We start from the raw sequence: 14744 nt of genomic DNA on the forward strand, positions 1-14744 counted from the left end.
AGGTTTGAGGTAATGATGTCCTGAAACAGAGTGGCAGCAAGGCTGGAAAGAATAATTGTAGAAACATTAGAAAGGAAAACTCTGCAGGACTTGGTGACGGAGAGAGAAGTGATTGATAATTGAGGTTTGAAGCTTGGTTGACTGGGAAAATGGCCTCATTGCAGCCTAGAATAACAGATCTAGCTATCTCTTAATGACTCTCTCCAGGACTGGAGGTTGGATAGGTATCCTCCCCATATCTCTCATAATAATTTTCTTTCCCTCAGGTCAATGCTGCCTACCTGGCACCAGTGAGTTTGTCTGCTACAGGATTTTATAGGTAACTGTTCATTCTTTTCTATTTCATCATATTTGGTTACTAAGGCACTGTTGGAAAAACTTTACCATTATGAGTTCTGATTATGTGGCCAAGCACAGGCAGAGAATGCCAACCTTTCCTCCATGTGGGCTTTCCATTAACATCATAAACAGAAATGTTGTACAGTGGTGGAAGTAGAGTTCTCACCAAGTATTCCTGGGATTTTCCATTTGGTGTCATCCCCTTAGACAGAACCAACATATTTCTCATGAAACACTGGCCCTTGTTACAAAGCGATAAACTCATTGGAGATTTACAAGAACAAATTCCTTCTCTAGCTTTGATGGTGATGATGATGATGATGATGATGATGATATTAACAGCTGACTTTTTTTAGACCAGACCTGTGATTCCACTGGTATAGAGAGCTCCTTGTGATGAATTTCTCTTTTCTACTTCAGAGAATGATAATTATGATTACGATGATGATAATAACAATTAGCATTTATATAGTGCCTCCTATGTGCCAACTACTGCGCTAAGTGCTTTACAAATATTATCTCATTTGATCCTCATAACAACCCTGCTAGGTAGGTGATATTATCCACTTCTCACAGTTGAAGAAACTGAGGCAAACAGAGGTTAATTGTGCTTTGCCATTTATAACCTTAGAGAGTTGCTTGAGGCCATCAATAGGTTAAGCCATTTTCTCAGTCTCATACTCTTACATTTTTATAGGCTTTAACTTTGCAAAGTGCTTTATAATCTGCTCCATAACCATGTGGTGAAGTAGGTACCATAAGCCTTATTATTCCCATTTTACAGATAAGGAAACTGAGGGCTTATAGAAGTTAAATGACTTGTCCATACAGCTAGAAGTGTCAGAAGCTGTATTTGAACCCAGACTTTCTTGACTCGTGTGTCCAGAACACTATTCATTGTATCATGTTGCCTCTTTGAAACATATTAGCAACCTAAGACCCCTATGGACAGAAGGCCTTCACATTAGATTTAGAAACTCAGAAATTGATGAACACACAATTATGATTGGGTTCATTTTGAAACTGTGAAGTTTTAACTAGCAAAGCTTCAGTTTCTCATTCAGAGAAATCTAAATTCAGGTAATAGGGTTATATTTGCTTTTAGTGGTCTTTTTAGGGTATGAAACCTGTGGGTGTATATGTATATGTACAGACTTATTCAAAAATATTTTTGCTAAGGTTGACAGAATGTCAGGAGAAGAGATAGAAAAACAAAGTAGTTTAAACAACAGTCTGAGGCTGTCTAGACTGTCTGAATAACTGACTGATTGACCATCTTTCACACAGAGATTAGTGAAGACTTGTATGAGGCTCTAGCTAAAATTTTCAGATAATCAAACATTCAGCAAACATTTACTAAGCTCCTACTATGTGCTAGGCACAAAGCTCCTACTTTGTGCTTTGCCCTGGGGATAAAAATGTAAAAGTAAGACAGTCTCTGCTCTCAAATAGCTTACATTCTACTACTATTTTAATAGTAAAGTAGAATAAGCAGCAACATGGCCCAAAGATTCCTTAAAGGCAGACCCTTCTCATGGAGGAGACTATGGATTTAAATGTGACCACAATTTTGTTTAATGACGTGAGCCTATACATGTCTGTGACCCTTCTGAGGCTCCCATTGCCTATCTAGGAAGTAGGAGTGGAACTCTGATTTACAAAACAACTTGATTCATTGATTAATAGTAATATGTTCTTTAAAAAATACGTGACTATAATAGCAAGGAGCAGAGATCATATATCAAGAAATACCTAGGTTTCCTTGCCAAGCTGAAATGTTCTATCTTGACTTTGCTGGTGAATAGTGGGAAAAAGAAAATGAAAACCTTTGTGATCTCAAAGGGAAAGGGGAGGTTTCTTTGAAAGGCAGTGTGGTACCACTGCGAGGCCACTGGATTTGATATCAGAGAACTTAGGTTTCCATAGCAGCTTTACCAATTACTACCTGAGTGACTTTGGAAAGACTCTTTACCTCCCTGGGGCTGAGTATCAGCTCTGTAAGTTCTGTAAGTTTCCATCCCTGTAAAATGAGGTTGGCCTGGATGGCTGATTCTAAGATTCCTTTTGGTTCTCTCTCTATGGTCCTATGATCTCCCCTAAACTCAGTTTCCTCACCTGCAAAATGGGAACAATAATAATACTTGTACTCTCTCATGAGGTTATTGAGAAACAAGTGCTTTGTAAACCTTAATATACTATAGACATTGATTCCTTTTGTAGGGAAAGTCTACTTTTTCCTTCTGTTCACCTTGAAATATATGGTGTCTTTTCTTCTCAGAACACCCAACCTGGGCTATAGCTTTGAAACCAATTCTGGAAATCCCTTCCACTACTTCTCCTATGGTGTAGCTTGCTCTGAGGTTGAGATAGACTGCTTAACAGGTGATCATAAGGTAAGAAGCTTGGGACTCTCTTATTCCAGAGTCAAGCTAACCAGTAACACTATACACTATTAGAAGGAAAATCCTTGGTTTAAGAAAATTATAGGATCCTAGGATTGAAAGCTTTAAAGGGCCATAGACATGACAAATCATAGAATCACATACCTAGAAGTAGAAAGGAACTTAGAATCTAGTTCAACCATTCCACCACTCTCATTTTATAGATGAAGAAACTGAGACCCTAAGAGGTCGCAGGGAAGTAACACACTCAAATCCAGATCTCCTGACTCAAAATCTGATAGTTTTACATGATTTTAGTACACTCAGAAAGTGCTGAGCTGTACAATGGGACACTAGGAATTTTCAATTAATACTGATAGATGAATGAATGTACTTGGTAAACCTTAAGTACATAGGATAGTGGAAAGAGCACTTGATTTGGAGTCAAAAGATCTGGGTTTGAAACTGGGCTCTGCTACTTCCTATCCATTAGTCTTGAACAAATTACTTCCATGGATTTCATTTTTGTCATTTGTAAAACAACGAGGTTGGACTGGTTGATCTTTAAGACTCCTTTCAGATGACCTCAAAAAATGCAACTTAAAAAACACAGGCAGTTGTCTCTGAGTCCTATGATCTGATTGATTGTTGTAACAGTAAGAATTGAGCCAGGATAGAAAAATTCAGAGATCAGTCAGCATTGTAGATCCAGTGGGCCTGGGATACATGTGTATGATAGTGGAACTATATAGCAAGGCAGTGTTTCCAGAGCCTAACATAGCCAAGATCCTGACTGTTATTTTTGGCATTTATTTGTCTTCAAATTATTCAAACTTTTCCTTTCTTTGTAGAACATCCGCACAGACATTGTCATGGATGTTGGCTCTAGCCTGAATCCAGCTATAGATATTGGACAGGTAAGGATCTCATGGAAAGCTAGGGTTGGAACAGATTTGGGTACTGGTTTCTCCATTTTGATTTTCTAGTTCAATTGCCATAGCCTGTCACTACTTTAAAAACTCCCCAACTAGACAGATAATAGGTGGATTCAGAGTGTAGAATGAGAGAGATATTTTTAGGATAGGGATTTGTTTTATTTGACTATATGTATTTGTTATAAAAGTTTTGCTTTTCTTTTTTCTTTGGAGAGGTGGGAGGGAGAGAAAAATATTTTTGCAATGGAAAAAATTAAACTAAATTTTAAAAAACCTACTTATTAAGCACATTAACCCATAGTGTAGTTTGAAGCATTGTATAGTAGTTTTAGGTCAACATGGTCCCTGCTGAGTGGGCATTTATAATTTAAGATAAACAACACTAACATGAACTATCTTTAAAAGGCGGTACAAACAACCAAATAAAATCAGGACAGTAAAAGTATTAGGTGAGAGGCAGTATGGCCTAGTGAATAGAAAGCTGGCTTCAGAGTCAGGAAGACATAGGTTTAAATATTCCTTATGGCATATATGTTGGCTTTTTGTGTGATTCTGGGCAAGCTACTTAAAGTATCCTAGGAAATTTTTTAAGATTAAGTTGGAGAAGAATTGTTGATCTGCATTGATAGAGGGAGTTTTCTTCCAAGAAGTTTCTTACATCAATGGAGTCACAGGTCTGGACCAACATCTATCCCCCTACCATCGATAAAACATATCGTATACACCCAGACATTCAAGACTAAAGCCTTCTTGGATAGACAATGTTGACAGTAGGGGGAAGTCATCAGATCTATTCCCAAAGAGAGTCGGAAGTTAGAAATTATCATAGCTTCTTTCCTCCCTAAATAAGAGCTAAAAGATTTTATGGTAAAGATTAGATTTGAAGAATTCGAAATTGTACCAGAGATGAGTGGGAGGGGGTTCTCGAAGGGAAATGTCCAGATTAATGACAAAATTTAGGAGATGCCTATTCAGAATTAAAGTGAAAAACAATGAATGATGTGCCCAACGTACATAGAAAGGATAAACTTGAGATTTAGGGAAAGACAAAGGAAGTGACCAGATGGAAAGATTGAGCAGGCAGGCCTAGAAGCAAAGTCATATTTCTTAGAACTGGAGCAATGATAACTCAACATACAGAAATCCAACACTCTAAGAAGCGGATCATTTCTCCTTAGGATGTCATGGGTTTATTGAATCTGTAGGGACCCTTTGTGTATTAACAGGACACTAGTTCTAGAGGGGCCTGGGAGAACGTCTAGATTAATCCTCTGTCTGGGATGTCGCAACTGGGAAACAGAACTCCGCAAATGGGAGAGAACTTGCTTTTTTCCCTATGTGGCAAACTAAGGGGGCTATTTCCCTCCTTTACATCTCTGCTTCCTCAGAGATAACAGTGAGGTCCCTTTTCTCCCTATCAGCGTTTTTTGTGAAGACTAACATAGATGCATCATGGTGTAGTTCAGTGGGGTCAAACTCAAATAGCCACTAAACCATGCAAAACCATACAAAAGGCTCTCTTCAGGCCACACATCTATTTAGAAAACCACGTTTTAATTATCTGTGTCTATTTGTATTTTTGTTTATTTTGTTAAATAGTTCCCAATTATATTTTAATCTGGTTCTGCAGCAATCAGTAGCATTTGGGCCCATGTAACCTGAGAGCTACATATGTGATATGCCTGGTGTAGCTGATAGAGAGCTGGCCTCAGTCAGTAAGACCTAGGTTCAAGCCTCACCTCTGATGATGTGAGCTTACCCACTGGCTGCATGAACTCTGGACAAATCGTTTCAACTCTGAGCTCCCCACACAACTCTTTAAGACTGAAAGATGGACAGAAATGTTACAGATCTGTAGTAGTAGAGAGAGTTTGCTCATAAAGCATTTCCTGTACCAGTGAAAGCAAAAGTTTGATTCCCATAAAAAGTATTGATTGATGTATGGAACTTCTCCCTTATTAAAGCTGTTATGAATATCACATGACTGTAATAACTGGTGATGTTCATATGCCTTCTCTAGGTCAAACTCTTGGTGGAAGTGCCAATAACTGGTAGTCACCATAAGGACTGGAAATGGGAGATAAATGAGGCATAATGGGATGACATAGATCTGCCATTGTTTAATTAGGCTCTGAATACTTTAGATACGCTAGAGAAATGATACGATGACCTCCCCATCCCTTCTTGGGTCTTATTAGATTCGGATTCTCTGTTTATGGGAAGAAGAACACCTTTGAAAAGAGGTCCAATACATGGTGTTGAGTTACAGGGTAACAAGAGGATCTTTATTTGTCTTGCAGGTAGAAGGGGCATTTGTCCAAGGCCTCGGTCTCTTTACCCTGGAGGAGCTGCATTACTCTACTGAGGGAAGCCTGCATACTCGGGGACCCAGCACCTACAAGATCCCTGCCTTTGGCAACATTCCTATTGAGTTTAGGGTGTCTCTTCTCCGGGATTGTCCTAACAAAAAAGCCATCTATAACTCTAAGGTATTACTATGGCATCTGCATATTTGAGTTTAATAAATGTATTTTTCAGAGTCAGGGTAAAAGGCAGTGGTCTTTTCAGTTATCCATTGCCTAGGTCTAAAATCGTCCTGTTCTCTTGGAAACAAGTGGTGCTGGGTACTGGTCCTGCCCAATGCTTCTAATTGAGTTTGAGTCTGAAGGAGTGTCTTGAAGGAATATGAACCCAATTCATCTAGAATCAGTTTAAGAAGGTTTCCAGATTAGTCTAGTTAAGTTGGTCTGGCTCCATAAGTGCCAAACAAAGGTAGACTCAACTTTGCCAGGGATTATCTTTGGTCTTAGGCAAGCCTGAGTCTACTCATTTGTTAATGATGTGGCTAATAATCCACAGTAGCTCTCTCCTCGTGATGTTGTAAGGATTGGCTAAGATATGAGAGAAGAGCCAGCATAGCACAGTGTAATGGATAGAGTGCTGATCTTGGAATCAGGAAGGTATGGGCTCCAATGCAGCCTCAAATGCATACTATGACCAAATCCCTTTATCTCTTTGAGCTTTGCTTTCCACATCTGTAAAATCTGTAAAAAAAAAAAAAAAAAGAAAGAAAGAAAATCTGTAAAATTAATAGCACATCTCTCACAGGACTGTTGTGAGGAAAGAATGAGATAATGTATGTAAAGTGATGCATAAGTATGAACTATTATTATTTTAAATAGATATCTTTTGTTATCATATAACCTGGATTTGCCCTATATCTTTTCTTCACTTCCCTTTTAGAGAGCTATCTCTTATGGTAAAGATTTTTTTAAAAAAGAAAAATAGGAAGAAAAGAAATTCAGCAAAACCAATCAGTGCATTAAAAAAAAATCTGACAACATATTTAATGTGTCACACTTGTGGACACCCCCCCCCATGCAAAGAAATGGGGAAAGTTGTCTTCTCATCTTATCTTTGGTGTCAAGCTTTGTTCTTTGTAATTTTGCAACAGTCATTTTCTATTTCTTTGTGTTTTTTTTTCTATTTCTGTTGTTGTAGTCATCGCGTATATTGTTTTCTTGGCTCTGCCAACTTCATTCTACGTCAGTTCATATCTTTCTATGCTTCACTCTTCTCATCACATCCATTGTTTCTTTCAGCACGGAAATATTCCATTACATTCTTGTACCACAATTAGTTTAGCCATTCCCCAAATTGGATTATCCTTGATACGGTTTGACATTCACCTAGGTTTCTCCACCTCCTTTATTTGCCTCCAGTGCAAATAAAGATTGTACTTTGTTCTTTGCCCATTCTTATGATGGTCTAGTGATGACATCCAAATTCCAGGTCTGGCTCTCATTTTTCACTCATTGAGGAAGGTCCCCATCTGCAGCCTACACTCTATTCCTGTATGCTCATGGGATCCAGGCTTCTGCATGATAAACAGGGCATGGGGCTCAGTTTGACTCCTCTCCTCTGCTTTCTGTTTGCACAGGCTGTTGGAGAGCCTCCCCTCTTCCTGGCCTCCTCCATCTTCTTTGCCATCAAGGATGCTATCTCTGCAGCCCGTGTTCAGCATGCAGGTTATAAGATGAAGGAGCTTTTCCAGCTGGACAGCCCTGCCACCCCAGAGAAGATCCGAAATGCCTGTGTGGATAAGTTCACCACTCTGGTATGATTCCTACAGCCTTAACGATAATCCTTCTAGAATGGAAGGGGGTTGGAGAGAAGTCTGATCCATGAATTATTGTGAAAACCAAGGTTGAGGAACCAAGGAGAGGGCCTCATGAGGCTCCTTCTTTGGTAGATAACATAGATTCAGTGATTAACCATTAGCAATATAATGAATTCCAATCATTGGGGAAGCCACAGAAAGTCAGAAATCGCTTGACATAAGGAAGACCTTGATGCTAATGAGAGTTGTCCTATAGTAGTAAAATGGACTGGACCATTGGGTGGGAGGTTCTCTATCCCTGGAAACATTCAAGAGATTAGGTGACACTGGGGGAGGTAATAGAAGGGATTCCTCCATTGAGCTAAGATCCTTTACAACTCTAAAATTCTGAATTTATATAGAGAGTACCAAGAAGAGCCATAACTAGCAATATTTTCACCTGGGCCAAAGTTAGGAGTAGCAAGAAAGCTTACCAGGGTTATAGTCTTGAGGGAGGGAGCCTTGGGAATTCTTGTGATTTGTAAAGAGCATGCTGACTTTAGAATTCAAATCCTGCCTCTGATATTGGAAACTTATGTGACTTTGGGCAAGTCACTTGATTTTCTTAGGCCTTATTTTCCTTCTCTCTAAAATAAGGAGGTTAAAACAGATTATCTCTGAGACCCCTTCCAGCTTTATAACTATAGCTCCTATGGGGGAAAAGCCTGACATACTAGTATTGGAAGTAGAGCCTTTCAGAGGAAGAAGTACTGTCCCACAGGGTCTATTGGCACTCTCTCAGTTTTCTACCCTGAAGCAAAGCCCCACATGCCCCAATCTAGTTATACCTCTGATGGCTCAGACTCTCTGAAAGAACAAAAAAATGATGAGAAAACTCTCAAAACAGTGGTTTTGTGGCAAGGTCACCTGTTAGGTAACCTCTTTGGAGCTAAAAAAAAGAAGTCCCAATGCATGGGTGTTACCTATGCTTTTCACAGATATGAATAAAGGAGCTATATAATAGAGCCACAGAAAAATCATGTCTTCAAAGTGGTCACTGGGGCAGCTAGATGGCACAGTAGATAGAACACCTGCACAGGATTCAGGAAGACCTGAGTTTAAATCTAGCCGGAGACACTTGACACTAGCTGTGTGACGCTGGGCAAGTCACTTCATCCCATTGTCTTGCAAAAAAAAAAAATACAAAGTTGGTCACTAACATTTATAGAGACCCTAACATGCCATAGCTCTGTGAGGACAGGCAAATGGTACATAGAGGATTCTTTTTATTGGCATTCCTTTGGGTAATGCCGATTTGATTCTATTTGTGTGCTGGTTCATTTGAAAGAAAATCTGCAAAAAATGGTTGAGGAGGGCTTCTTCCTTGGTCTAAGTTTCAGAACTAGTGTCTCTCCTCAGGTTTTGTCTGGAGTTGCCCAGATACAGAGCCCTCTGATTACCATAGATAAATCATATGTACATTTCATCAGTAATAATGGTAATTAGAAAATGGGCTTATATCTTGATACTTTTATTCAATTACAAAACACAATCACTCTGTCCACCTGGACAATAGTCCTTAAACATTATACATAACTAGCTGTGTGACCCTAGTCACTTAACCCCGATTGCCTCCCCAAAAACAAAACAAAACAAAATTACACATAAAAGAATAATATGAATATATTGACACGTACCAGAGCCATTTCTCTCTAAAATCCATCAAAAAGATAAGGAAATGATGATGATGATGACAGAGATGATGACAACAATAATCCCTCTGCTGATAAAAATTGTAAGACCTCCCTACTCTCTCATATTATATGACTTTCATCTGTGGCCTTCCACAAGTTCTCTGTAAAGTATCCATTTTTCATCTAATTATTTTAATATGTCAAGGGAGGTAGCCATACAAAACAATATATAGATTTTTCCATTCTGCTTCAAATGAATAGCTAGTGGTATTAGCTAGAAATTCTGTTAAGGGTACTCTGTTCTAGATGGAAAGGCCTGAGGCTTGTTTAAACACTGTGTTCCAAAGGACAAGACTGAGGAGAGGTGTTTAATTGTGGAGGGGATGAGGATAAGTGGAAGGAGGCACAATAAGGATTCTGCTAATCAAGAACTGTTTTCTTTCCTCTGCAGTGTGTTACAGAAGTGCCAGCAAATTGCAAGCCATGGTCTAGGAGAGTCTGAGAAGAAAGTCCATAGAAGAAGTTCCCTGTTGAGCAGAAAGTACCTCTGAGAGAAAAGGAAAACATCTATCATGGGACCCAAGATTCTAAATGCACACCATAAAAAAATGTCTGCATCATCACACCTTCTTTGGATTAAGGAAATTGAACATTTAGAAATATTTTGGTCTACTATGTGATTTACAACAGATGTGATGAGAAAATTCAGAACTTCAAGGTCTCAATAGTTAGTAACAGAATAGTTACTCCATAGTAATCCATAGCTTCCTTTACCAAAACCAACCAACCAAACAAAAAAACCCTACAAAAAATTAGCTGCAAATCTAGCGCCATTGCTTAGAATATCATTGAGCCAAAATCAAAATATTCTAGACAACTTCACAGGCTGGAGTCTGCCTCCTTGGGATTCTTCCAGCCAAGACTTAGCCTTCAGAAGCTTAGACCAAAGTTCTTTGTAATCCATTTACTTTCCTTTAAAGGATACTCATTACAACACCAGAACTTAAAATTCTGAGCTATCCCCTTTGTTTAAGGGTAATTAAGAATAGTTGGTCTAAATTCTTCAAGAGGAAAAAAAAAGGACACTCTTAGCTTTTTGTTTGCTGATAAAAAAAAGAAAAAACTTCATGTTGATTTATTTTGTATAGCTTACATGGATCAAGAAAAGAAGCATGGTATAGTTGATAAAGTGCTGGACTTGGAGGTAGGAAAACAATTTTAAATCCTGCCTCTCTAACTCTTACTAGCTGTGGGCCCCTGGCCAGATCATTTCATGTCTGAGTACTTCAGGGAACTCCTCAGGCCTTGTTTACTAAGTTGTAGATGGGTTAGTAGAGAAAGCTCTTAAACCTAACTGCGAAAATCACAGATGCTTTGCAGAAAGCAAAGATGACTCATACCACCCGACAAACCAACCAGCAAATCTTTATCGAATCCTTCTTAGGTCCCACCAAAATGAAAAAGCAATGGAGTAGGACCCATACAGGGAGGGACTGTATGTTACCTGAGGAATAGCCTGGCTGTGTTCCAAGAGGTTCCTCCTGAGGCTGGCCAAACGGTGATGCATTTCTCAGCCACAGCACCTCCCAAAGATTTGCCACTAAGTCGTAGAGGCTGTGTGACCTGTGCGGGTGAAGTGAGTCACTAACTACACAGATCTTGTTATGTCCTCGAAGTAAGCTTAGTATCAGTAACCTTAGTAATTAACTGCTAGTTTTCAGTCTGGCCTCTTTCAAAATAGGAAACGTTCGGTGGATTTGGAAACCTCTGGGTTATATTTATTAGTGTTGAGAAAAGCACAAATTGGGCATTGTGATGACCAAGGACCAAAACTAAAGCTTATAGCTCTCAATTTAATGGTCCAGAGTGAGGATATAGGAAGGGCATCTTGCCCAAGATTTTCCCAGGAGTGATGGCGGAGGGCAAAGTCCTGCTCCAGATTTTGAATGTGGAACTTCACTGCCTTGGTTTGCTGGGGCAGAAAGGGAGAAGTAGCAGGACTCCTTGTGGAGGAGTGGTCAGTGACAATATTGACTAATAAGACTCTGTCTCCATATTCATAGTGGGAGTAAGGCCATGGGTGTAAGTTTTGGCCTTTGTGTAAATGCTTTAAAAAATGTCACTTGCTATATAAATGTAAGACATTATCATTGTTATGGAAATAATTTAATACAGCTTTTTGCAATGAATCCACATTAGGTCACCCCAAACTGACTTCTTTGGGAGCAGGGACAGTTTCATTTTTATTTTGTATCCCTAGCATTTAGCACGGTCCCTGGCACATAGTGGGCTCTTAATCAATGTTTGTGGATTCATAGGGAGCAAGAAGAGACAGAAGAAAGCTGCAGAATCCCATAGCTGGAAGGAATATCAGAGACCATACGGTCCAACTCATACTTGAATAGGAATACTCTCTACAACATTCCCAAGTAATCATCCAAGTGTTTCCACTCAAGTATCTTCAGTGAAAAGAACCTGCCACCTCCAAGGGCAGCCTATTTCACTCTTAGACAGCAGTCATTGTAGGAAGTTCTTTACATTGAGCTTAAACCTGTCCCTCTGAAACTTTCATTCATTGCTCCTAGCTCTGCTCTGTGGGGATCAAGTGGAATGAATCTAGTACCTCTTCCATGTTACAGTCTTTCCAAAATGCATAGGACCCTGGTTCTTATTTTGGCTCTTTGACTAGCTACTTGCCTAACCTCAGGCAATCCATTTTATCGCCTCCCTCTGGATCTCAGTTTCCTCACCTGTAAAGTGAGCTGGTTGGACGAACTCTAAAATTCTTTTCTGGTTATAAAAATTCTGTCATTCTATTACCTCCAAAGGCAACAATATCAGAGATTTGCTACACTCACAGAAATGGATCATTTATTATTCTGGGCTAATAGGGTGTGAAGACATCTCTCTGCTTCCTAATATTCCCCTCATCCATGGGGCTTATAAAGACAGCAAGGGAGGAGAACACATTCTCAACTCTGGCAGCTACGAGATAGAGAATAATGCCATTTCCTCCAGCTCCTAGTTTCGATAAAAGGTTTTTCCCCTCTGACTAGCCAATCATTATTAAGCATGTTCACACACAGCCTGTTTGTGGGAGAAAAGTTCCGGAGAGGCAGCTAAGTTGATTAGAATGTTTAATGTGAGAAATAAAGGAAGCTGTCAGCTGTTCCAGAGAAGGAGTGTCAGAAGGGTCAGACCTACTATTGGCACATGATAAGTGCTAATAAATCATCATACTCACTCTTACTGATAGTGAAGGTGCTGATAGGGCTATAATCTGCTTTTTTTTCTGCAACATGGAAAAAAAACACATTTATTAAGTGCTTACTGTTTGCACAGCACTAGTATACAAACAGAAAACTAACAGAGACCGTGGCTTTCAAAGAGCTCACATTCTGATTGTGGAGACATATAGAAGGTTTTAGCTGCAGTCAGATGGAAAGGTCCCATTGTCCTTAAGGTGCAGCAGCAAAACAGATGGTAATACATCCTCTTTAATGATATTTTTGATGATAAAATCCCAGGACTTCATAAAATTTTCTTCTTCTGGGGTATTGGATAAATTCTGGCTTATTTACAGTGTGTTTAAGGCTGGAGATCAACAAAATTTGTATTCAATTTTACCTGGAGATCCACATGGAAAAATTGCAGCTTTGGGAGCAATTTTTTTAGAAGATTGCAAGTTAAAATTCTTGACCCCCAAACAAGCAGGGGCTTAGACTTCCCCTTCTTTGAGTTATGGTTTAGGATGATGACTGAACAGATCCTTCATTGTAAGGGTGGTACAAAGACAGAAAGAAGGGTATTTTTCAATTGGAGTTTAAAGGGCATTTAAAAGGTTAGGGAGTTTGCTTACCCCAGGGCTGGGACAATGTGATCTTGCAATAGGAAATGAAGGGGGCATGCCTTCACAAAGGGTTTTTGTTTTGTTTTATTTTGTTTGCTTAAATTAAATTTAATCATGCCTTTCACTATCATTTCAAATAGGCTGGGTAAATAAGTCCAGGGTGAGGTACAACATCTTAGCCTCTGAGGTAATTGCCTATCCTTGATCTATGATCTTAGGATCACAAGGTTTTGAGGCAGAAATATTTCAGAAATAAACCTCAGTTTGACTTCCCCACATTTGTGCTCCGACTTGTTTCACGCCTTTCATTTCTCAGCCTAATCAGAGCTGAACATGATTTTCATTCATACTGACAAGGAGAGATAATATGTGCCCAACTTGTTGGTTGATTTGATTAATTCAGATAAAATTTATGTGTTTTTTTCCTTTTGGTAGGAAAGGTGATTTAATATAAAGGTTTCTAATCATTTCATATTGTTACTACCAAGAAAAAAATCTAGATCTTTGAGCACATTAATAAAAATTAAAATGCTTATTTATTAATCTTGTGTTGTTAGTTTAAAAAAATCATTTCTTACTGAAGCAAACAGTTCTGCCACCTATTTCTCCTCTCACCTGACCTTCCCCTCCCTGTTTTAATAAGGGAGTAGGAGGGATTGTGTAACCTAATGCCCCTCTGTTCAAAATGTGTTGATGATGGGGGGAGTCTCCCACATGCAGTAGGCAGAATCAGACATCACAGTTGTATTAGCTCTATTAAAGAAAGAATTGGGTTGATTATTCAACAACTAAACCTGTTGGCTAGAACTTAAATAAAACGTGAGTCCTATGAATGTGTCCAGTGTAATTTTTGTCTGATTTCCCTTTTGTGAAGGGCTAACGATGGAGCCTTATGCTGATTTTGGGTGGAGGACAAGAGAAACTTGAAAAGGTGTGTTGGGGAGGACACAGAATGGGAGAAAGAGTGGTGGAAGAAACACTTCTGAGGCACCCGTTAGCCTAATGTTGAGGTTCACCATGGGAATATGTGAGCACTGATGGTGTTTCACTGGAATTTTCACCATGGAATTTCATTGCCTCATGTAGACTGAGAAAGGACAGTTACTAATGCTGATGGATTACAAGACTGACTTCTACTTCACTGAGTGTGGGGAGGATTGACTTTTCAGCAAAGAGAAAAACAGGCAGAATGGGTGGCCTTTCCAAATTTAGGGAAGGGTGTGACTGTGGTTGCATAGATATTCTAGGCAGTCTCCTTTTACAAGGTCATTTTCTGTAGGGTTTCCTGACAGTCAGAAAAGCAGCTTCATCACCGTCGGGTATTTTGAGGGCCCAAGATTTAACATAAATTAAAAAAAAAAAAGACAACTCATATGGCAGACAATAGGCAGAAGGAAAGGTAACCCACATATATATGAAAGAGGAAAACCTTTGGAAGGATGATAT

At 39.2% G+C, this 14744-nt stretch overlaps 1 protein-coding gene across 1 annotated transcript in view; it reads left to right on the plus strand.

The window, feature by feature from the left end:
* XDH (xanthine dehydrogenase) overlaps positions 1-14127 on the plus strand; it is a 79137-nt gene extending 65010 nt beyond the window's left edge. The window contains exons 31-36 of the mRNA XM_020972351.2: positions 267-319; positions 2618-2732; positions 3572-3637; positions 5956-6144; positions 7596-7772; positions 9900-14127. Coding sequence (XP_020828010.1) covers positions 267-319; positions 2618-2732; positions 3572-3637; positions 5956-6144; positions 7596-7772; positions 9900-9950 — 651 coding nt within the window. The 3' untranslated portion in view covers positions 9951-14127. The remainder of the gene's footprint in view (positions 1-266; positions 320-2617; positions 2733-3571; positions 3638-5955; positions 6145-7595; positions 7773-9899) is intronic.
* The last annotated feature ends 617 nt before the right edge of the window (positions 14128-14744 follow it).

This window comes from Phascolarctos cinereus, unplaced genomic scaffold (genome assembly GCF_003287225.1).
Source record: "Phascolarctos cinereus isolate Bilbo 61053 unplaced genomic scaffold, phaCin_HiC Scaffold_2;HRSCAF=192, whole genome shotgun sequence".
Lineage (NCBI taxonomy): Eukaryota > Metazoa > Chordata > Mammalia > Diprotodontia > Phascolarctidae > Phascolarctos > Phascolarctos cinereus.